This window comes from Limulus polyphemus, unplaced genomic scaffold (assembly GCF_000517525.1).
Source record: "Limulus polyphemus unplaced genomic scaffold, Limulus_polyphemus-2.1.2 Scaffold4374, whole genome shotgun sequence".
NCBI lineage: Eukaryota > Metazoa > Arthropoda > Merostomata > Xiphosura > Limulidae > Limulus > Limulus polyphemus.
The window spans coordinates 33,223-57,107 of record NW_013669984.1 but is presented as its reverse complement, the minus strand read 5'-3'; the positions used below and the strand labels follow the sequence as shown (position 1 = coordinate 57,107).

The 23,885-nt window shown below is 35.9% G+C and overlaps 1 protein-coding gene and 1 long non-coding RNA gene across 3 annotated transcripts in view; one reads left to right on the top strand and one right to left on the bottom strand.

The window, feature by feature from the left end:
* Positions 1–310: 310 nt before the first annotated feature.
* Positions 311–18,643, bottom strand: LOC106471055 (gonadotropin-releasing hormone receptor-like). The gene is made up of 3 exons (XM_022399672.1): positions 17,970–18,643; positions 1,674–1,878; positions 311–1,428 (listed from the first exon to the last, which is right to left on the bottom strand). The coding sequence occupies exons 1-3, from the start codon at positions 18,462–18,464 to the stop codon at positions 854–856; spliced, it is 1,275 nt and encodes a 424-aa protein (XP_022255380.1). The 5' UTR covers positions 18,465–18,643; the 3' UTR covers positions 311–853.
* LOC111088759 overlaps positions 1,308–23,885 on the top strand; it is a 30,089-nt gene continuing 7,511 nt past the window's right edge. Inside the window, exons 1-3 of one of the 2 annotated variants that reach the window (XR_002613182.1) lie at positions 1,308–1,449; positions 1,662–1,887; positions 4,527–4,719. This is a non-coding gene — a long non-coding RNA (uncharacterized LOC111088759). Of the gene's footprint in view, positions 1,450–1,661; positions 1,888–4,526; positions 4,720–23,885 lie in introns of those variants that run through there. The other variant, XR_002613181.1, reaches the window with a different exon arrangement.

The window sequence follows — 23,885 nt, the reverse complement described above, 5'->3', positions numbered from 1 at the left end:
GATAGCTGTTACATAGAGTACAGTAAAGTGATAGATGTTACATAGAGTACAGTGATTTTACAGTTACAGTGATGTACAGAATACATTTTGTGGTAATTAATGCATTTTATAACGAACAAATGAAGTGTTTTAAAGTTTTAGAAAAGGTAAAATAACATCAATGATTTGTTGGATAGAATTAGACATTTAAAGCTGTGACAAACCATACGTACACAAGAGTGTTGTAATGAAATGTATCGTGTAATAATTAAGAAAGAATCTGTTGTAACAATAAAACACACACAGTAATTTTTAAGACATTTATCTCCATTTTTATTAGTACTAATACTCATGCAAGAGTGAAAGATGTGGTAATAAAACCACATGGTTGAACATGAAACAACATGTAAATATTAGAAATTGGTAGATGATAGGTACCATTGAAGAGGTTGAATGTCAGCACAATGTGTCGAAGAAACTGGAATGTGAATATATACCACCAACCTTATCAACTATGTGTGTGAATATTACAACGATAAGTAACGAATTTACTGGGTTTACAGTACTGTTCTATGACTTTGTCAAAATAATTCAGTCTAAAAGTATATCCCATTTTGTAAATTGGTAAATTTACTGAATGCCTAAAGTTATATTATGTATACGAGAAAGTTTAAGATTGTTTGCTCAATTCTAAAATATCCACGGATTTTCCATTTCTTACTTTTGGCAAGAAAGAACTCGTAATAATGGCCTGATTGGAGTGCATACATTGAGTGGTACGTTGTACAAGATACCCTGAATCCTTAAAACTTTCAAGTTCAACCACTTTTCGGAGGGTTAACTTGGCACTTGCTACCGTGTTGATTACTTTTATTTAAACATAACTTCTCTCAATAGCACAACATGAAGACGCTCGGTTTATATTGAGTGCTGGACGTGGACCGAGATGGCCACGGGATTGATAAGAACTGAGTGCTTGAGAGGAGGTTATTAGCTGACCATTTTCTTTCAGGGTCAAGATGGTGCACTGTTTTGGAACATTTTCTCGAGTTTCAACGTGTGTGGCTCTTGTGACGTTGGAGGAAAGTGTTCGTCGAAATGAGCGTCGAGAGAAGTACGTTGGACAACCGGAACCAGAGGAACAGCAGACCTTGAAGACGTTGTTGAAGTTGAAAGCGTAGCTCCCATAGACCAGGGGGTTGACACAAGAGTTTGAAACGGCGAACATGAAGAGAGCAGATTGGACCTCAGCTGCTAGCTTCTGAGCAGAGTCAAGGTCTATCTGGTACCACAAGACGATAACAACGTATGGGGTCCAGCACCAGAAAAAGGCCAAGACAATAGTAATGGTCATGCGGAGTGTGCGAGCTCGCGCCCTTTCAATGTGCGTCATGTTGGAACGGCGTAGGTGAAGCCGACCTCTATACTGCTGCCCTCTCGTGAGATGATCTACAAGAACAATAACTAACGGTAAGTAGTCAAGTCTGTACAACCATGTTGACATAGCAGATCAGTACTTCTACAACTACTTCTAAAAGATACATATGCAGAGAGACAAGCAACTGCGTTTTGATAATACTACGTTCCATATACGAAAAGTATTTTCTTAATTTAGAGCCTCCGTTCATTAAAAAGGTTTTTTAATTAAAAATAGAAAATAGCATAATTAAATTTATTAACAGGCTTAGGATCACCTTCATTGTCACGTGATCTTCTGGAGATAACCCACAGGATGCGAGAGTAACAAAAGATTATGATGGCCAGTGGCACAAGGTACAAAGCCAGAATACAGAAGATGTTATAAGCTCTGTCTTGCCCAACCTCGGAAAAAAAACCAAAGCTCACACATTGTTCAAAATCGGGATACTCTGGATGCTGCTGAACTCGAAACACGACACTCTGTTAAAGGTAAAGATTACTTGTTAGATAATCAGTCTTAAAATGTTACTTATCTTACTCATTGTAACATTAGGTATGTATAAAGTTATACAGAGTTTAAAACACCATTTCAGAAAGATATCCATGTACACATATACATAGATATAAAACGATAATAACCATCCCAGACACAATAAACGTCATATATCGTATAGTGTATCCAACAGAACAATACATATTGTTAGTGATGAAACTATTGTTGTTTAGTTACCATCCCAGACACAATAAACGTCATATATCGTATAGTGTATCCAACAGAACAATACATATTGTTAGTGATGAAACTATTGTTGTTTAGCACTACAATACTTATAAAAAAGAATGTTCGACCTTACAATTGTTTCCTGGAACAGGACTCAAACTGTGAACCCTCAGATTCACAGTCCGGTATAATAACCACTAGGTCGCCTAATTAGTAGGAAGTTTTGGCATTATCAATGAAGACGACAAACAACTTCAGATAAATGTTGTTGTTTTTATTCTACTCGACGTTTACAGGTTACCATAATTTAAAATCAGTTTTCTAACTAGTGACGTTCAAAAACCCTTGAAAAAGGCATAAGCCGAAACGTCGAGTAGAATAATAAAAAAATAACATTTATCTGAAGTTGTATGTCGTCTTCATTCAAAATGGTTTCCATCCTTCAGTCAGTAGTGGAAGCTTTAATAAAATAATAAAAGGATTTAGCACTATCTACTTTATAGCACAGTTGTTCTTATATTTAGTGCAAAGTTGCAATACTGGTTTATTGGCGTTATGCCAACAAAGGGGATCGAACCCCGAATTTTGGCTGAGCCACCAGGAGATAGATATACAGTACATAAGAAACATTACCCATTGACACTGAAACATTTTAATACGTTTACAATTTTCCACGAAATACTGTGGATAGTGTACAGACGCTTGATTTTTATTCTATAATATATAAAATGCTTTAGTCAAAACGGGTGTATAGAAGCAGTGTGTTCACAATGGGGCTAGTCCACGACACATCTACAATGCGAAAGCAGGGAAGGGAATATGCAGTTTTAATAAGGATTTGTCTGTATTTCTTATCATAGAAAATTGCTACCCAGAATAAATGGTAGTGTTAACTCCTTTCTTGAAGAGAGATTTCGGGTGTATGCTTGCACAAGTCATGAGAATATTTAGACTTTTGACAAACGTTCAATGTCTTCAGAGAGTTTTTCAAAGTATGTGGCTGTTTCTTTGATGCCATACGGTACAATATATTTATACATTATCCTGTAATGACTTGAAATTAATAGATCAGTATCCGTCAACTGCAAAATGATGTTTCCTTACAACTTGACATGTGTCAGGTGTCATACTGCTGTCATTCAATGATTGAAATTAACAAATTTGGAAGGATAACCCTTCCCCATCCTACACACTTGTAGCCTAACACATGATGGCGTCCATCCTTTTATCATACCGATGTCCTTAAACCAGCTGAGCATGATTGAAGTCGTAGCTCCAAGAGAGTGATAGAGAAAAGAAATACATTCAATTATACTATTTTACACATGATGATTAACATCTTAAACATCATTAGACAACTGTATTGAACGAACGTAATTAACTTCTTACACCCTAAACACCATTACACAACTTCTGTGTTGAGAGAACATGATTAACTTCGTACATCCTAAACATCATCAGACAACTTCTGTGTTGAGTGAACATGATTAACTTCCTACATCATAAACATCATCAGACAACTTCTGTGTTGAGTGAACATGATTAACTTCCTACATCCTAAACATCATCAGACAACTTCTGTGTTGAAAGAACATGATTAACTTCGTACATTATAAACAACATTAGACAACTTATGTTCTCTCAACACAGAATTAACTTCCTACATCATAAACAACATTAGACCTCTGTGTTGAGAGAACATAATTAACTTCCTACATCCTAAACAACATTAGACCTCTGTGTTGAGAGAACATGATTAACTTCCTACATCCTAAACATTATCAGACAACTTCTGTGTTGAGAGAACATGATTAACTTCCTACATCCTAAACATCATCAGACAACTTCTGTGTTGAGAGAACATAATTAACTTCGTACATCATAAACAACATTAGACCTCTGTGTTGAGAGAACATAATTAACTTCCCACGATACGGGTGTTTAGTGGCAGCTATTATGTGGAAAAATACGAAAATGATATTGAAACCAACTTGTACATAGATCTACGTCTGAGCTTGATTTTTCTACGAGTCCACAGATACGGCTAGTAAAGTGTTTGTCACCATGTTGATCTTTTATTAAATAAAACAACTACAAATTTAATTTCGACATTCCAACAAAAGTCCATACATCAATTATTGAAGAGAGCAAATGTGTTTATGCACATATGCGAGACGCTGAAATGGGTGTAGATGAACCTTTACCTTAAAATTCTACAGATGTGTTTTTCTACATGTACTCAACATATAAACAGCAAGACTACAACTCATGTAGTGTCGTATTTATATGTCTACAAAACTTTCAAATTAAATATGAGGACTGATTCGTTCTAACAAAGAAAAGCTAAAATATTATACTCTACAGCCGTTTTGTTTCTGTAATAATCATACGGTATATCACTCCATAGGATTTGACCGTCACTATCACAGCAAACTCAGTCCCAAAGTACAAAGCAGAAGCAACAGCACGTGAACCATGAACCAAGTTAAACGCTTGCGTCATGCCCAGCCTATTAGGAATGAAAACTTTGGTATAGTAACAAAGTTGTTTGTATTTGGTTATTCATCTAACTCTGTTATTTATTAACAAACGTTCTTATATTTTGTGTTTAACAGTATCGGAAATAATCAAATAAAAAAAGACTTCGAGAAAGATAATGAAAACTTAAGTAATAAAACTTAATTTAAAATTGATTTAAACATGGGAGAAACTACATATTGAGCTAAAATATTCACATGATAGGTATATAAAAAAACCCAGTATCAAATCCCACAATTTTATTCACAAATAACAGCCTTTTCAGCATTTTATTTTTGTAAAGCAAACTACTCATATAACACATTAACCGATTCTTGGACCGAAGTTACGGGCAGTAGGTGCACAACATAGGTGTAAAAGGCCTGGCGAACCGATTTCACGAGCAGTAGGTGCACAACACGGGTAGGAAAGACCTGGCGAACCGATGTTACGAGCAGTAGGTGCACAACACGGGTAGGAAAGACCTGGCGAACCGATTTCACGAACAGTAGGTGCACAACGCTGGTAGGAAAAGCTTGGCGAACCGATTTCACGAACAGTAGGTACACAACACGGGTAGGAAAAGCTTGGCGAACCGATTTCACGAACAGTAGGTGCACAAAGCGGTTAGGAAAAGCTTGGCGAAAAAGACAGACAGAGAAATACGCTACCGAGAACATCTGTCGAGAGAATTTTTGGATCACACATACAGTTTCGTTCCCATGGTGACAGGTTTTCACAGCGAACAAATTAACTACTCAAAGTTTCAACTTTAAGACAGAAAATAAATAAATACAGCTGTTACATCACATGGCCATTCCCACTACGAGACGTTCTGAACAGTGAAAACTAAGAGAACAAAAATATATTTTCAACAATATAATATTTTATTAAAACAAACGGTCCTTACAGTTTTACTTTTATTTCGTCACGATACGTAGATCTGAATAAAACACCACAGGTGGAACTTATCACACAAACCTCTCATGTCAATCACGGAACACACGCCTATAACTATCATCGCTTTTCCACGTGTATCACTCTTTTATTTGTTTTTTGAGAAACCTTGTGTAAGTTTAATCAAATCTTACATAAACACAGAACTCAATCTGATAGTTATCTATGTTTTCTCGTGACTTAAAATCAGTTTTGAAACTTCGCGGAATTCTTTATCGTCTCCAATCAGGAGAAATTTATACATAGCATCTCATGAATACCTTGTACAGAGATCCAACAAGAACGAAAAGTTTTATCTTGCTGTTAAGCGCCCACCTGGTATGTTTTGATGCATTCTTTGGAAACGTAGATGGTGATGTGAACAAATACTATTTATATCATAACGTGAAATGAATCTTATCAAGTCAAGTAACGAATTTGTTCTATTCATTACAATTATTTCGGTCCGATAACAGTAGCCCAAAAGTTATTGGTGGCATCTGTTGACTAGCTGTTTTGTCTTTCCCTTTAGTTAACAATTATGGACGAATAGCGTAGATAGCCCTTGTGTACCTTTGCGTGAATATCCGAAAAATAAATTCATATAACCTCGATCGTCAAAATTAGTACAGAAGTGTCGGGTTGGCTAAGTGGACTACCGTTGAAAGATGGAAATATGATAATACTGTAAAACTTCCTTTACGGTTAGAAAATATAGCTAATAATCATAGTTTCTCGCCTTAAACGACACATAGCGGTGAGGATTTCAGAAGCACCGGAAAATTTTTTGTTTTATATTCTGTCTTTGAATGTTGACATATTTAACCGATATCTTATTAATCGTTGTTACATTTATGGTTAAGACACTGATTGTAAATGTAAAGTTGTGGATAATGTCCCCTTCCTAAGACACACGCACAACCAATACTGACTTGGACTAAATATCAAAAACTATTTAAAATATTTAACTATAAGCTGCTCACATTTTGTGTGCCATTTATATCATTCTTTGGTCCTATCTACCTCCTACCACAAACACATACAGCCCCAGCTATCAACACCAGTTGTTACAGTCCCAGCTGTCAATAACTGTTGTTAGAGTCCCAGCTATCAATAACAGTTGTTACAGTCCCAGCTATCAATAACAGTTGTTACAGTTCCAGCTATCAATAACAGTTGTTACAGTCTCAGCTATCAATAACTGTTGTTATAGTCGCATACAGTTCCAGCTATCAGTAACAGTTGTTTCAGTCCCAGCTATCAACAACAGTTGTTAGAGTCACATACAGTTCCAGCTATCAATAAAAGTTGTTACAGTCCCAGCTATCAATAACAGTTGTTACAGTTCCAGCTATCAATAACTGTTGTTAGAGTCACATACATTCCCAGCTATCAATAACTGTTGTTAGAGTCGCATACAGTCCCAGCTATCAATAACTGTTGTTAGAGTCACATACAGTCCCAGCTATCAATAACTGTTGTTAGAGTCGCATACAGTTCCAGCTATCAGTAACAGTTGTTTCAGTCCCAGCTATTAACAACAGTTGTTAGAGTCACATACAGTTCCAGCTATCAATAACTGTTGTTAGAGTCCCAGCTATCAATAACTGTTGTTACAGTTCCAGCTATTAATAACAGTTGTTACAGTCCCAGCTATCAATAAGAGTTTTAGAGTCACATACAGTCCCAGCTATCAATAACCGTTGTTACAGTCCCAGCTATCAATAACAGTTGTTACAGTCCCAGCTATCAATAACTGTTGTTACAGTCCCAGCTATCAATAACTGTTGTTAGAGTAGCATACAGTCCCAACTATCAATAACTGTTGTTACAGTCCCAGCTATCAATAACGGTTGTTAGAGTAGCATACAGTCCCAACTATCAATAACGGTTGTTAGAGTAGCATACAGTCCCAACTATCAATAACTGTTGTTAGAGTCACATACAGTCCCAGCTATCAATAACAGTTGTTAGAGTCACATACAGTCCCAGCTATCAATAACTGTTGTTAGAGTCACATACAGTTCCAGCTATTAACAACTGTTGTTAGAGTCACATACAGTCCCAGCTATCAACAACAGTTGTTACAGTCACATACGCATATGGAATAAACACCAACCACATTCTGTAGTTACTGTTCGTATATGTAATAAACAACAACCAAATTCTGTAGTTACTGTACGTATATGGAATAAACAACAACCACATTCTGTAGTTACTGTACGTATATGGAATAAACAACAACCACATTCTGTAGTTACTGTACGTATATGGAATAAACAACAACCACATTCTGTAGTTACTGTACGTATATGGAATAAACAACAACCACATTCTGTAGTTACTGTACGTATATGGAATAAACAACAACCACATTCTGTAGTTACTGTACGTATACCTGGTATAGTATTGGTTCTTAAAACATATCCTGAAAATTACACAAATAAAAAACGTTTAAAACGACACTGATGGTAGGCGTGAGAAAGGGAACAAACTATTACGGCCACCGGAACATTTAACGGAAAACAAGATCGTTTTGTTAGCTTATATAAAGCGTCTTCTAGACATATCTTACCGTCCCGCAACAACGTTTTGCGATTGAGAAAAGAATACAAAAGTCATAAATTGTTTGACTAAGTTCAGCAAAAGATATAATGCGGTACAATTATCAAGAGGAAATGGCTGAAAAGGTTGATAATATAGAGGATAAAAAAAAACAAGAATCCTTACAGCAGCAGCAAAACTTGTTATATATCGGGAATCCAGGATAATACAACTTTATCTCACCAATAGTGAGAATTCACAGCCAGGAAAAGATCGGTTACTACCATCTATCTCTACGTCTATTTTTGCAGACACAGGTTAGCATAGGTCAATCAAAACGAAACCCTGAACACAGCAGATGTATTGCTAAATACTAGTGACTAAAACTAGCAACTTGCGCCGACAGGTACAGATGTTCTACTTTATAGAAATAGAAATAATTTTACAATAACATATGTGCAGGGTAGTGGAAAAGTCGTGTACCATCATGATACAATGTTGTTCGAACAATGTACCATTGGTATCATGACACAGTGTCATTTTTTCCAAATTGCGGCCCTCGTTTCGTAGCATTACGTTTGCATAGACAGTTGATTCCCTGCCTCAAATGTGCCTTAAAATATAAAAACAAATCCAATGGTGAAAGATTCCGAGTGTGTGTATAGGATCTCCACATAATAGAACTACTTCCCAAATTAATAACAAACCAATCAATTATTATTAAAAATTTAACAAAGACATGATTTACAAAAATCAATAATTGCAGCAAGAGTCTGGTTTACAATGTATGATACAAGTTTTTACATCATCATGTGTGTGTGTGTGTGTACGTAGAAAGATCCTAATTTAAAACTGTTGACCAGACAGAGGCCAATCGGCCCTTAGCACCCGTCGCCTACTACTACTAGCCGAATATACAAAGTGGCTGTCAATTTTATAGCCCACAACATGTTCAGCGGTATCTTTCATAACACAGCTAGGCATTCTAACCACAAAGCCACGCTCTCTCTCTCTCTCTCTATATATATATATATATATATGAAGAGAATTGATTTTATTGTTAGTTCCAGATATTTCAAACTAGATAAAATATTTTCCTGTTTGAAAGGTGTAGTTGGACAGCTCAAACATACTTTCACAACAACAAAAATAATAAAATAAGTCAACAGAAACGATTAGTTATGCCTTAAATCTGAGCTTATATTCAATGCATAATTGGCTATTCCATTAAAAACTTTACTAACTACAGAGGACTTTCTCACAAGGTAAGTTGTTAGCTGCTAGAATTAAAAGCGATAACGGTCTAATACATTGAGAATTACTCAAGAACAGCCTAATACAGTGATAAGGGATGGAATTCCCCAAAAACGGTCTAATCCGGTAAACATTTCAGAAACAGACTGGCTTCGTGGGTCTTCTTTTCATTACGATTTTAATAAGATAGTACCAGTACTATCTGACAAATCTGTTCCAAAAAATCAGTTGAAGAATACTCATGAAACCTACTACATCACACGAATATTGAAGATTCGTATTTTTTATTCTAGAACCTGTAGAGCGATAGGTGTACAGGTCACACTCTCAATACCTTCCGCGTTTCACTATAGCTAACACATGACACATATAATATCTCCATCAAAATCCATATCACTGTCCGTGTGACAGACACACCCCACATGTTTTAGGGGACATCGACAGTCACGTGCACTTGCTACTTTAAGAATGTTGCCAAGGCATGCGAAATAGGCCAAACAGTGAACTCTATGAATGCAGTTAAATATATATATAGAAAAGTCTAATTATAGCGTTCTTTTCTATCACTATAAAACGATGAGTGAAGAAACATCTGTTTTTATGTTTCGTTTTTAAGCACGACAGACTATAACCTAGATATTGAAACATTATAAGCCCTGAAATTTACCACTAAGCCTCTGAGTTACGGTCCGCCAGATGTTGTTGTTGAGTTACTAGAGGGCTATCTGCGCTAGCCGTCCCTAATTTTGAAGTGATAGACTAGAGGAAAAGCAGCTAGTCAACATCGCCAATTTGTGGACTACTCTAATTGAAAGTGGGATTTGACCGTCACACTTCTAACGCAATTATGGCCCTAAAGTGCAGAGCACGATTTTTATATCTATTTTTTTTTTGAGGAGGGCAGTAACAGGACGCGAACCACGGAACCTTAGATCCACAGTCCGTCATGCTAAAAACTTGGCCACGCTCGGTCCATCTACCCGTTGAATTGAAAATAAACACTGTACACTTAGTAGTTAAAACACACCAATCGTAAGAAAACGATGCAGACTTACAACAAAACACAACTTTATCTTGTTTCCTGTTTAATTACTTGTACCAAAACGATGTTTAGACAACATGGGACGTTTTTGGTTAGTTTCTATTATGTCTTTTATAAAATGAAAATATCAAATAAGCACTGTTTCGTTTTCATTCTTTTGTATAAGGCAGTTCTGCTGTGCTGGCCATGCTTTTAGTAACGAAGCAATGGTAATAATAAATTAAATATTTAAAAAAAGTCTTTGTTTTCTTCACTTCTGTGATTATGGAATTTCTCCACGTATTTACCGATATAATTATATAACTAAAAAACTTATGATTTAAAGTGTGATCTTGCGTGAATAAAAACACGTCGACTATCACAGCTTTTTATGAAGCTACACGATGTAAATAATAAAACTAGCCAAAATCGTACAGGAATTATAATCACCATGAGAGGGTTCACTGTAGTTGTTTTGATAATTTATAATGCAATCAAAAACCATCAAACCGAGAAATAAGATCGTGATGACAGGAAACTTGCAAAATTAAACAGGTTTATCAAGATGTCGTCCACCTTACATGCTCATTGGCTTCGCGTTTTGGACTCGTAAGTAAGATAGTTGCGTGCTCGAGACTTAACTCCAGGCATCGTGTCGTTGAAGAAGACACTTTACTCCAATATTTTCAGTCTACTCAGCTGTATGATAGGTACCATCTGTTAGCTGGGGGGTTAACCTGTGATAGAATGGCATCCCTTCCAGAAGGAATGTGTCAATTAAGTCGGATTTCAACACCGGATCTTACGTGCCATCTCAACATGGGAGAAGTTTGACCTTTGATGTCTTTCACTGTCTCAAAGAGCACTGCTAACAAACACGCGTGTATACTTCATGTTGAAAAGAGAGTTGAATTTCGTTAGTTTACATGATATAGCCCCTTCTACAAGACGGATCTTTAGAATACTAACGTACCTGCCACTAGAAGGGGCTGAAAAGCCCATTTGGATACTTCATATTAGAGGTCACTGAAATGTTTCTTTTAGAACAAAGCCACATTGAGCTATCTGCTGTGTCCAACGCGGGAAATCGAACCCCGGATTTTAACATTGTAAGTCCGTAAATTTACCGCTGTCCCACTGGGGAATATCACTGAAAAGCTCTAGAAAAACATATACACTGGTATTTTTACAATTACCATGTGTAGGATAAAGCTAAGGAATTATATTTTGATACCTGCCACTAGAGTGGAATGGCTGTTTGTTTTAGAACTTTCGCACAAAGCTAAAAAAGGGTTATCTCTGCATATCGTCCTTAACTTCGAACTGATAGACTAGAGGGAAGGCAACTAGTCAACAGCACCCACTGCCAACTCTTGGGCTACTCTTGTCTGTCCGAATAGTGGGATTTAACCTCACGTTTATAACGCATTCACGCCTCAAATGCGAAGCGCATTTTGGTGGGAAAGGGCCGCGAATCCTAAACCACTGGATTCACAGTCCAAGCATGCTAACTCGACCACGCCTAGCCTTACACAGTGGAGGAAACTCGCTTCACAGAAGTACATTATTTTAGCACCAACATGTCTCGTAGAAATAAAAGATTCTTCAAGGAACCATCTACATATTTTTCTTTTTTTTCTTGCACAGCTCATTTTAATAAAGAAAATAAAAGAATATCTAGGTAGTTTATTTAATCAACTATAAAATAAGTTTTTTCTAAATATAATGTGTACAGTTGGACTGATAAAACGAGTGATTTCCAAAATCCTTAACTTCTCTTGAAGTACCTTAACGATAGCTTTCAATAGGCCGGTGTTCTTTTTAAGTTTTTTTTTCTATAAGCAGTTAACACAAAAATGAACCTCAAGTATAAAACTGAAACATCTACTGTAAGGCAAAAAAACTTCTTGTTACTTTCTCCCCAAGACGAAAGTGTTTATCATGGTTCTCCAATCTCCTGCTGATCCCACAGTATCACCATGCCTTTCAAACATCACGTAAATGGTAAATTTGTTTTTGAAACTGGATAACGTAACATCTGTTGAATCTGAATACAAACCACTACTTTAGAAACGTCATGTGATGTTTACTCATGTTTATGCTGGTCACAGTTTCTTGAAAACCAGGACTAAACAAATGTGGATTGCAGTTATCACATCGATCCATCAACAGCTTGTTTTTTTCCAAAGACAGAGTAGATGGAAACGAGCGGTTAGCATTGAGAGTATATGATATAGCAATTCGGAAACTGTTACATTTAACACTTTCACACCTCAGAAAAATTTATATTATGAACCACGGTAATTGTTCTTCTTTTAATTATTATTATTTTTTTTGTTGTTGTTCCGCTAGCCTACAGCAAAAACGGGCGCGAGTATTACAATCAAACCTGGGCAACATTACTAAAAGGATCATTGCGTAGGGTACTTTTTAAGTTATTTTTATATTTTTCACAAACTAAAAAAATCACAATTCTAGTGTAAACGACGTTATCATTACCCCTTGAAGTTAGTTTTCTAACAAATATATGGTGTTCCTTTAAGAAGCTTAAGAACAGGGTGAAACAGGAATTACCAGCCAATAATAGATGAACATTAGATGACTGTAACATGTAGATACTCAATGCTTCGTACACTATACAATCAATATCTTTAGGGAGCCAACCCCTATATTATGTATGAAGTGAAAGAGTAAAAAAAATCAACATACATAATATTAAATTTTATTACACAAATTCATAGAATAATTATTAAAAAAAAAACATGAAGGTGTATTTAAAGCAATGTGATGTTTTAAACGTATATGTTTTATTTGAAAAGGCTGCTTTTCTACTTGTACAAGTTTATACGTGTATAGTGGAAGTTGTTTCTTAGTCTCGGCATTTATATGCCCATTGATATTCGGCCCCGGCATGGCCAGGTGGTTAGGGTGCTCGACTCGCAATCTGTGGTCGCGGAGTCGAATCTTCGTCCCACCAAACATGCTCGCCCTTTTCAGCCTGGGGGCGTTATAATGTGACGGTCAATCCCACTATTCGTTGGTAAAAGAGTTGGTGGTGGGTGGTGATGATAAGCTGCCTTCCCTCTAGTCTTACACTGCTAAATTAGGGACGGCTAGTACAGATAGCCCTCGTGTAGCTTTGCGCGAAATCTATAACAAACAAACAAATAAACCATTGCTATTCATTACAAATATAGATTTTAGTTAAACAGAAACTATAAATGCTCACTATATCTTCAAACAAATCTACATAACAATATCCAGCTGCAGCTTAAATATTTACATCTCCAACTAATGCGATCAAATAGTCAATAGTTACAGTAAATAATCACGAACCGTATCAGCTAGTCTCCCATATCGGATCGGCAATCACCGTGATTGCCGATCCTAAGTGTCGAATTATAGCCCACATTGCCTGATTGCGAATTTCATATTCATGATGTTAGAAAAACATGTAGGTTCAAGAAGTCTTGATAGAAATGAATAAAAATCCTATAATCCGTGCGCTTTTGAAAGGTAGACCTTTCTTCAGGGGCATACTGCAAATTTTATAGATACTGGAGATAGAGTAGCCATCGTTGAAGCTAACTGTAAGGAGTGCAAAAATTGTGTAAGCAGGAGATGGAGAAAATGATGGCGATTCTAGGCAAAAGTGAGGCAGAAATTTGTATATTTTATTTAGAAAATAATTAGTTTCAGTTAAAGTATGCAACAGTGACGGCCCACCAGAGTTTAGGGTCATCCCAATGGAAGAAGGTCATAGAAGTGTCACAGCTCCATCAGAAATGAAGGTGGGGAGGTATATTAATATAATCAACTCATAATTGTTAATTAACACGTTTTCGACTTTCAGAGTCTGTAGAATGTCATTCTAAGAGGAAATATGGCCAGCTGCAGTAAAACCGTAACCGGCCTTACCAAGGCCAGCGGAGGGGAGGAGAAAAGGGGGAAATCTAACAACCATAAAAATATTTAAAATGCTTATTTGCATACATACCCTATTATATTATGACATATTTTCTTACACTTGCATTAAATATGCATGCATGCATCAATACAACTTTAAACATTCATATGGATATCTATATATACGGTTTTACAACTTAAAAAGCTACAAAGCCTGCATGTATATACAGATATAAATACCAGCCAACACGTATCACATGTGCACGCATGTATAACGGTCACGTGGTTACAAAATCCAGTCTATGCATCAATCCAGTATAGTTCAGTAGTACTTCCAATCCAGACTATATATATGTATGTTGATCTATGTACATCATAGTGATCATACATTCAGTTCCACTATCAATAATAACATTGTAGCAATGGTATCATAAGCAGTAGTCATCCAATCTGCATGAAACCAATCCAAAGGTTGTCATTGTTTTCCCAGAGAGCACCATACATCAGCTACGTATTTCATTAAACTAAACTGTTTCATATAAGACAGTATTGGTATTATGCAGATTTATGTCCATGATGGAAATAAGAAAAACTAAAGAAACAAGACTGATTAAAAACTTAATTTAAAAAGGTGAATAGAAACCGTATAAAAATACAGAAACAAGATAGCTAGCTTAATGTGGAAATTCAGTCGCAAAAAAAAAAGTAAACAAACAAGCTTAAGGATTGAGGCACAATATAAACTAGAGGGTACTTGGTAGAGCGCAGAACTCCTCCACGGAGCGTTGATCAATATTCGGCTCTCAAAAACTAAGAAAATGTGTCCGTATGTCCATCGTTATAAACATAAGTCCACCAAGTTTCATCAAAATCCGATCATTTTTGACTGAGTTATAGAGCAAAAATAGTTTGAAAAATCTGTACCCATGTTAATATATAGGGATTTTTTAGATTTTCGTGACCTCGACTCTCCAAAAACTAACCACTACTAAAGTGGGTCATATTCCAAATGTATATCAACTTTCGTCCAAATCCATGCAGCCATTTTCGAGAAATCTTGCTGACAAATATACAGACAGTACTATAAAGCCCAGAGCTTATTATTTGCAAACTATTTTCTGTATCTTTTGTTTGTTGGAGATCTTGATACCCGATTGCTGCGATTCAAATTATCACGTGAACAAAAAATAATCTCTTCCAGTATCTTATAAGTAATATAAACTTACAGAAAATATGAATTTAGTAAGATGCTTATCTGGAAACAACCTTGGCATTGTGAAGCAAGATAAAATCGCTAATAGTTGGAGCACTATTCTCTTTCTGTTACACGTAACCAGCGGGCTGTGACGGAAAGTCGACTCTATTCTTAACGGAAGTGAATTTCATGTCGCTGAAATGTAAAGATACGCATTTTGACGAATGTTATCTTCCTTTGTGATCACAAGTCGTTTTTTACGTCGGAATTTGCCGAGCGCTTTATCTAGGCTTCATCGTCAAACTATAATGAAAATGAGGAGTTATTTCATGTTGAGATTTTTCTTAATTTTCACAACTTGTCAGTGAGCTGAAGCTAAAAACTGAGTATTAATTTCCTTTTATAGAAAACCTTGAGATAATTATTTTTCCAAGGTTAAACGTGGCCCACTACCAGGTATACTTTACCTGTAAACTAATAAAGGGATCATCTAAACAATCAATTACTTAAACTGAGTAAACAATCAATCAATTAACAACATTTATATTTTATGATAAGTGCATTTTATACACTGTATTATAATCCCATATTTATCAAAATTCACCTAACTGAAACTTATCTATAGAACAGTGCTTCTCAACTGGGTGAATAGTTCACCCAGGGGTTAATAAGATCAGGATCAAGGTGAATGGGTATTATCAATTACACAACAAATTCAGGAATAAAAAAGTAATTAGTTATTATTATTTATTCTAGTTGTAGTTTGATGGATATTTAACTTATGTTGTATTCATTCTAGTTGTAGTTTGACGTATATTTATGTTGTATTCATTCTAGTTGTAGTTTGATGTATATTTAACTTATGTTGTATTCATTCTAGTTGTAGTTTGATGTATATTTAACTTATGTTGTATTCATTCTATTTGTAGTTTGATGTATATTTAACTTATGTTGTATTCATTCTAGTTGTAGTTTGATGTATATTTAATTTATGTTGTATTCATTCTAGTTGTAGTTTGATGTATATTTAATTTATGTTGTATTCATTCTAGTTGTATCATACAACTAGAATGAATACAACATAAGTTAAATATACATCAAACTACAACTAGAATGAATACAACATAAGTTAAATATACATCAAACTACAACTAGAATGAATACAACATAAGTTAAATATACATCAAACTATCGATAGTTTGACGTATATTTAGTTTATGTTGTATTCATTCTAGTTGTATCATAGTTTGATGTATATTTAATTCATAACAAAGTATTTTACATTTTAATTTAGTAATTTTTGTCTTTTTTCGAACTGGGGTGAGTGAGCTGTTGTGAAAACCTATAGGTGTGAATTACAGATGGACAGCTTTTCAAACTAATTTTCCTAAACTATTTATACACTGAATTACTTGTGGGTCCACGACGTTACTGGTTACAGAGTCCCTGATGACGTACGAGTCAGAACAAAATGACAATTAATATCTCAGTGATTTCCACCAATTACCGATAGGGTTCCCTACGCACTTTAATGGCGAAAACAAATTATTTTATGTTCTTTACATTAGCTGTTGTAACAGATGAAACATTTATTTAATATGATGCAATATATGATATTTTACCTGCTAAAGAACGATATGAAAATAAGTCTGGTACTTTAAAATGTCAACCGCATAAATAGTGGGTAATATTAAAATATTATTGAATAATTACTGTGCAGGTCACATGATTGAATTTAGGTTTATTAACGTTAGAACATGTTTGAAATCATCCCACTGAAAAGGAACAAGGCGATTTCACAAGTCCTTCTTGGCTTTGAAAGGTGCATTACATGCTTCATACCGATGTAGTGTTCTCCCAAGCAAAAAACTTTTGCGAGCACTTGAGGGATAACCTAAACCTTGTAACACTAATCATGCTTCAGCAACTAATCCACGCCTGAATGTACCTACATATAGTTATTAACAGTCAGACTTTGAAAGTGTTCGACATGATTTTCAGCTCCTCTCCAAATAGTACGTAACAACACCCCATATTCAAGGATATACTTTTAGAACATCGAATTGTGCGTTCGTGATTTCGGTAGCTGGTTGTTAACGATTCGAAAAAAAAAAGACTTTCTAAGCGCAAATATGTCACACATATATATCAGAAAGTTGTAAAACAAACTAATATAGAGACATGTTTCTTAGACAAATAATACATATAGTAAATTGTGAAACTGGCTTGGTCTTGAATATTACACGTTCTTATCATTACGATCTCCTTTTATTTTACCTGAAATGAATATAACATTTTCATTAGTCTTTCATGATTCAGCTTATATCGACACAAAACTAAACAGACAAACACTAAGTGATTATATGCAGGGATATTGACAGATACAGCAAGTTGTATTATATATTTCTCTAGTTCATCAGAATTTACGAGCTTTTAAAATTAATTAAAAACCAAATTACACGTGAAAAACTAACAACCTGTGGAAGGCTGCAGACGAAGCTCACCAACCAGGCTAAAGTCAGCATGATTTTGCCCCTTCGATGGGCGTCGGTCACTTTCAAGGGGTGGAGGATGGCGTAGTAGCGGTCAACACTTATACACACAAGTACCATGGACGAAAGATACGGTCCGAAAGCCCGAATGACCAGAGAAATCTTGCACATGACGTTTCCCGCCATCCACTCGACAGTGACCCTCCAGAAGATTTCCAGGGGAATCATGAACAGGGTGACAATCAAATCCGCTATGGTAAGATGGAGGATCATGAGCTTGATCCGGGACTTACGCTGCCGGTTTCTAAGGAGACTTACGAAAACAGGCACGTTACCTGCTGCAGCGATCAGGAAGAGAAACGTGTACAGGATCACCTCTCTTAAGGAGTCCTTATTAAACATCAAGGTGTGAGGCAGCTCTCCTGTACTGTTCGTTTCATTGGTAAAGCTGATGTTCTCCATTATCATATAGGTACTCATTTCACCACGTCATATCGCTTTTTGTTGTTAATGCTAATCGATAAACGTTTGTATTTTCGCCCTAGTAATACCCTAAACAAGTACAAACGGTCGATGATCTACCACCAGTTGGGGCGTATCCTGCTGCGTGCAACTGTGATAGGATCTTAATATTCGAGACAAAATCTGTTGTTAGCGAAAGTCTGTTATGGCAGCTCCAGACTTCTACCTGTTAGTTTGGCTCTAGATTTTCAACCTAGCGCACGCGCTTTTAGAATATAGAGGGCGCCTCTATACGAAGAACTTTAAGCCAAAACTACGTTAGTTCCCTTCCTAATTTATTTTTGTCAATAAGATTTCGGTGTTTAATGCGACAGGTTGTGTATGCGAGCGTTAAATAAATTTATTCAATTTATATCCACTGGTTTAATCTACCTCCACTGACGCTCACGTGCTAACCCGGTGTTGAACCTGATCTTCATCAGTTCAGCATTCTATTCATCCAAAGACAGTGAAACAATAGATTTATCTGCTAAACGTATGAAAGTTTACGTTAAATAGTTTTTGATAACATTTTCCAGTTAAATAAGAGGTGTTATTATAACAAAACTTTATACATTCGTTTGCGCATGTTGAACAGTTTTAACGCGACTGATAATAATTTCACGTGTTTGTTTGTTTTGGAGGAAAATCACACTGGACATAATATGTCCAGTGCGAGGAATCTAACCCCAGATTTTAGCGTTGTAAGTCCGTAGACTTACTACTGTTCCACCGAGGGGCAATTGTTTTGAAGTTTCGATTTTGAAAGTGTATACTACAACTTGTACAAACCGTTTTTCTTAAATTATGCGCGGTGCTACACGAGGGCTATAATTGTGCTAGAAGTTCATTAATGTTGAAATGATAGATTAGAGGGAAGACAGATAGTCAAGAACACTCACCGCCAACTCATGGGCTACTTTTGTCAGATCAATTAGTGCGACTTAACCACTCTAATAACGCCCCACGTCCCCCTTTTTTTTTTTTTTACAGTTGCGGGACGCGAATCACGGAACCTCACGCACAGTAAGGCATACAAACAACCGGGTTACTGTCGACCCGGAGAAGTACAAATATCATACAGATTACGTCAATGGGCTATCTATGCTGTGCCCACCATGGATGTTGAACCAGTTTTTATCGTTATAAGCCTTCAGACTTACCGCTGAGCTCCTGGGAGGGGGAATAGAATATGTGATACTTGCACATGCAACATTATCACCACATTGTAAGGACATTAGTATGCACTGAAGAGAAGCTTCGAAAGGTTGTGCAAAATGCAATCCACAGATAACATCTACAGGTGGGAGATACTCCATTTTAAATTTTATCATGAACAACGTACTGTACAGACTCAACCTCCATCCCTAATCACGGGTATCGGATTCTAGTCCGCAGACATACGACTGTGCCATTTGTTGCGTTGGTGTTTCTAAGCGTTTTCTTTTATAACTAAGTTAAAGGGAGCATTTTCATGACAAACTTGAACTATGAATCTCATACATCTAATTATACAATTTTTCATACACAGTTTTACTTGGATTAGGCAAACGGCCATCGCCAAAATACTGTAGTAATGTATATTCTGTTGAAAAATTATAATGACTTTATTTCAAATCCTACTGAATTCGCGTTTAAAATTAATAACGAAAGAAAAATAATAATAACGGGGGTAGAAGAAAGTGGTTTTCTTACCCAGATTTGTGATACACAAACTAATTAATTTTTTCTAGTGAAACAAACAAACATCCAGTGGAACGGAATGTCCTCGAACTTAATGTATAACATATATTGAAGATCCGTTCCATAACACTCCACAAGGACATCTTGTTTTTCTTCCATATGTTATCATAAACTGTCATCAATAGAATAATTTTTCCAGTCTGCTAATTAAAATAAAACGTAAGAGTCAAACATCCGCGTGTTACTCAATATAAATCAAAATATGGTTTAAACAACCCTAAGAGGCACATAAATCACCGCAAAACTCGCGACACCTTTTCGTTAGGGTACTTTTAAAATGTTTTTAGCGTTCAGATCCTCCAAGTATTATTTTTAAAAATATCCCTTTACAAACACCCCAGGAAGAATTTCGGCGGAAAGGGAGCGATTGCGATTAAGGAGAATATTTATTATTATTAGTTTCATAACGTCGTATATAATAAGACCGAGCGCTAGTAAAAACATAAATAATGACACTATATCAATCTCAACACGTAAAGTTTGTCTAAGTTTAGTTATTCAAGACACGTACATCTGGAATACCTTATACTTCTAAAGTAAAGCATACATGTATAGTGACATAATGTAGCTGAAGCCATCACAACACAAAGTTTCATAACAATAGATAATAATTACAATCACTAAAAAATACTCCTTGAAACTATAAAGTACATTATCAATAAAAATACTCCTTAAAAATGTATAAATATCGCAATCAGAAAGGCTCCTTAGCACCATGGAAATAAATAAATCGGTATTAACCATATGTATCATTTCACTAAAAATCTTTACAAAAACGTCAACACAGAAAACAAACAGTACTCGTTGTTTAATTACTTCTATCTGAATATCGCTACATTTCCTTCTAAGTAAAACTGTGTCAGGTGTGACATGTTCAGTTCATGTTTTAGCTTAAGAAGAACTAGTTATCTCGAAAAGATTATATTTGTAATATGTAGAAACAGTTTCACTTTACATTAGCAAAATTATGCACAAATAATGTTAATATGTTTATAGTGACCACGTGGACAACTTGGAGCACGTAATATTGATATGTTTATAGTGACCACGTTGGAACACGTAATGTTAATATGTTTATAGTGACCACGTGGACAACTTGGAACACGTAATATTGATATGTTTATAGTGACCACGTGGACAATTTGGAACACGTAATGTTAATATGTTTATAGTGACCACGTGGACAACTTGGAACACGTAATGTTAATATGTTTATAGTGACCACGTGGACAACTTGGAACACGTAATATTGATATGTTTATAGTGACCACGTGTACAACTTGGAACATGTAATATTAATATGTTTATAGTACCCAAGTGGACATCTAGACACATATAATGTTAATATGTTTAACATAACTACGAACAACAAGAGAACATTCGATCCTTACAAGCACGGCCATGAAAACAAAAGACATGACAGAAATCTAATGTGTTTATTTACTGTACAACGTATTATTTCATTAATTTAAAAACGTGATAATTAGTCTTAATATCCTTGCTTTATTTCTTAATGACATAATAGCAACTTAATAAAGAACTTAAAGAACACTTGTATCTTTGCTGCATGTAAATAGTTATATTTAATATAATATTTCACTAATTATTTGAACATAATAAACATGTGTATACATCATAGAACCATTTATCTAACAAACTAATGCCCAGTTAAACAGAACAACAACAACAAAAAAACGATTCACGTGCATTATAACTAGTGCTGACCTATTTACAGATTAATTAATTTTATTATAATTATTTTTTTAAGTAAAAGCCTACAAGGAAGACAACTTATTATCATCACCACAGACAACTCATGGGATACGCTAATCGAAGTGTGAGACTTGATCGTTACTCTTATAATACGGATTGTAGTTTCTTTTTGGATGTAATAGGACGGGATACACGTTAACTTATTGACTGCGGCTGCTCTCTCTCTCTCCTGATAGGAATTTAGGTCTTTGTGACCTAGGAGGGTCAGGTGCGCTGGGACCTCCTCCTCTTTTCCGGACTGTGCTATGTCGACTGCGAATGTTGATACTACACGAGGGTCGGAGTAAACCGCACTTGCTCCGACCCCTTTCAGGGCAATGTCCATGTACGTATCACAGTTACATTCTGTGTTTTGCATTTCTTATACAAGTCCATAATGCAAGTTACACATTTCACTAGTTAGAGGCTAATCGAATACATTTTACATGTAATACCCTTTTAAATATATTATTTTTAGGCTCTAACTAGTGTCGGGTTTATATGTCTAACGTTAGGTGGCCAGATCACATCCTTCTTTCTAAAATAAATGTTAACAGGTGAGAGGTACTTAGGTCTACTTCCATCATGTATGTAATAACGATCGAGTTCACAAAATAGGTCGTTCTTTTGCCAATTTTTCTCAAAGTAATTTAAAGTATTATGCAAGAGTCTATCGGCTATTGTTTGTATATTAGCGTATCTGTGCATAAATGCTGATGAGGTGCTTCGGGGGACCTTGTATGCTGAGGTGATTAATGTGTTTTGTATTGTTTGTAGTTTGTTTATGTGCTTAGGAACTGTGTTTATCCATGCCGGGCTGGCATATTCTATTATTGGTCGAATACATGTTTTGTATATTTTAATAATGTTATCAGGTGTGGTTCCCTGGGTTTTGCCTGTTAGACTTTTTGCATAATTTGTGCGTTTCCAGATTTTTGTTAAAATATTATTTGTATGTTTGACCCACGTCAATTTTAGGTCAAATGTTAGCCCTAGGAATTTTGCTGATGTTGAGGTCTGGAGAAGTGTTCCATTCATATATAGTTTGGGTGGGTCTTTATAGTGCTTTGTTATTCTAGAGAAGGTAAGTAGTTTGTTTTTCGGGGCGTTTATTTTTGTTCTATATTTCTGGCAGTATTCTTATATATATTTTTTAAAACTGGCTGTAGATTAGTTGTTGCTATGGGTGGGGTGGGGGCACTTTTCCAGATCGCTGCATCGTCCGCGAATTGTGATGCACAACCGTGATTTGGATCTTTTAGTGGCATATTACTTACATACATGATGAATAGAATAGGGCTAACTACCCCTCCTTGGGGTACGCCTGCCTCTGGGGTAAATGCCTCAGAGTAGGTTCCCCGTACATTTATTTTACATGTTCTATTTTCCAAGACGTTAGATAGCCAGCGAATAATCACCCGCGGTAGTTCCAGTTCTGTCATGCGGAACCTGAGACCATTGTGCCATTGTGTCGAATGCTTTCTCAACGTCGAGAAAGCAGGCGACAGTGCATTCTTTTTTGTTGAAGCTATCAATTATTGTTTCAGTTAGTCTAACCAAATGATCTGTTGTTTGTCTGAATTTTCTGAAACCATTTTGTGTTTCAGGTAATTTTGAAGTGACTTCTAGGTAATTTGAGAGTCTATTGCTTATTATACATTCTAAAATTTAGCCTACACAGCTGGTCAGGCTGATCTGGCGGTAGTTGTTTGGTTTATTTGCTGGCTTTCCTTCTTTATGGAACATGAGTACTATCGCTTGCTTCCAAGAAACCGGGATATATCCAGAACTCAGTGATAAGTTCAAAAGTGCTGTAAGATGTCCATACAATCTCCGAGTGCCCTTCTTGAGAAGGATGGGACTGCGGCTGCTCTAAACGCGCGCGGAATGTCTCAAGCCGTACAC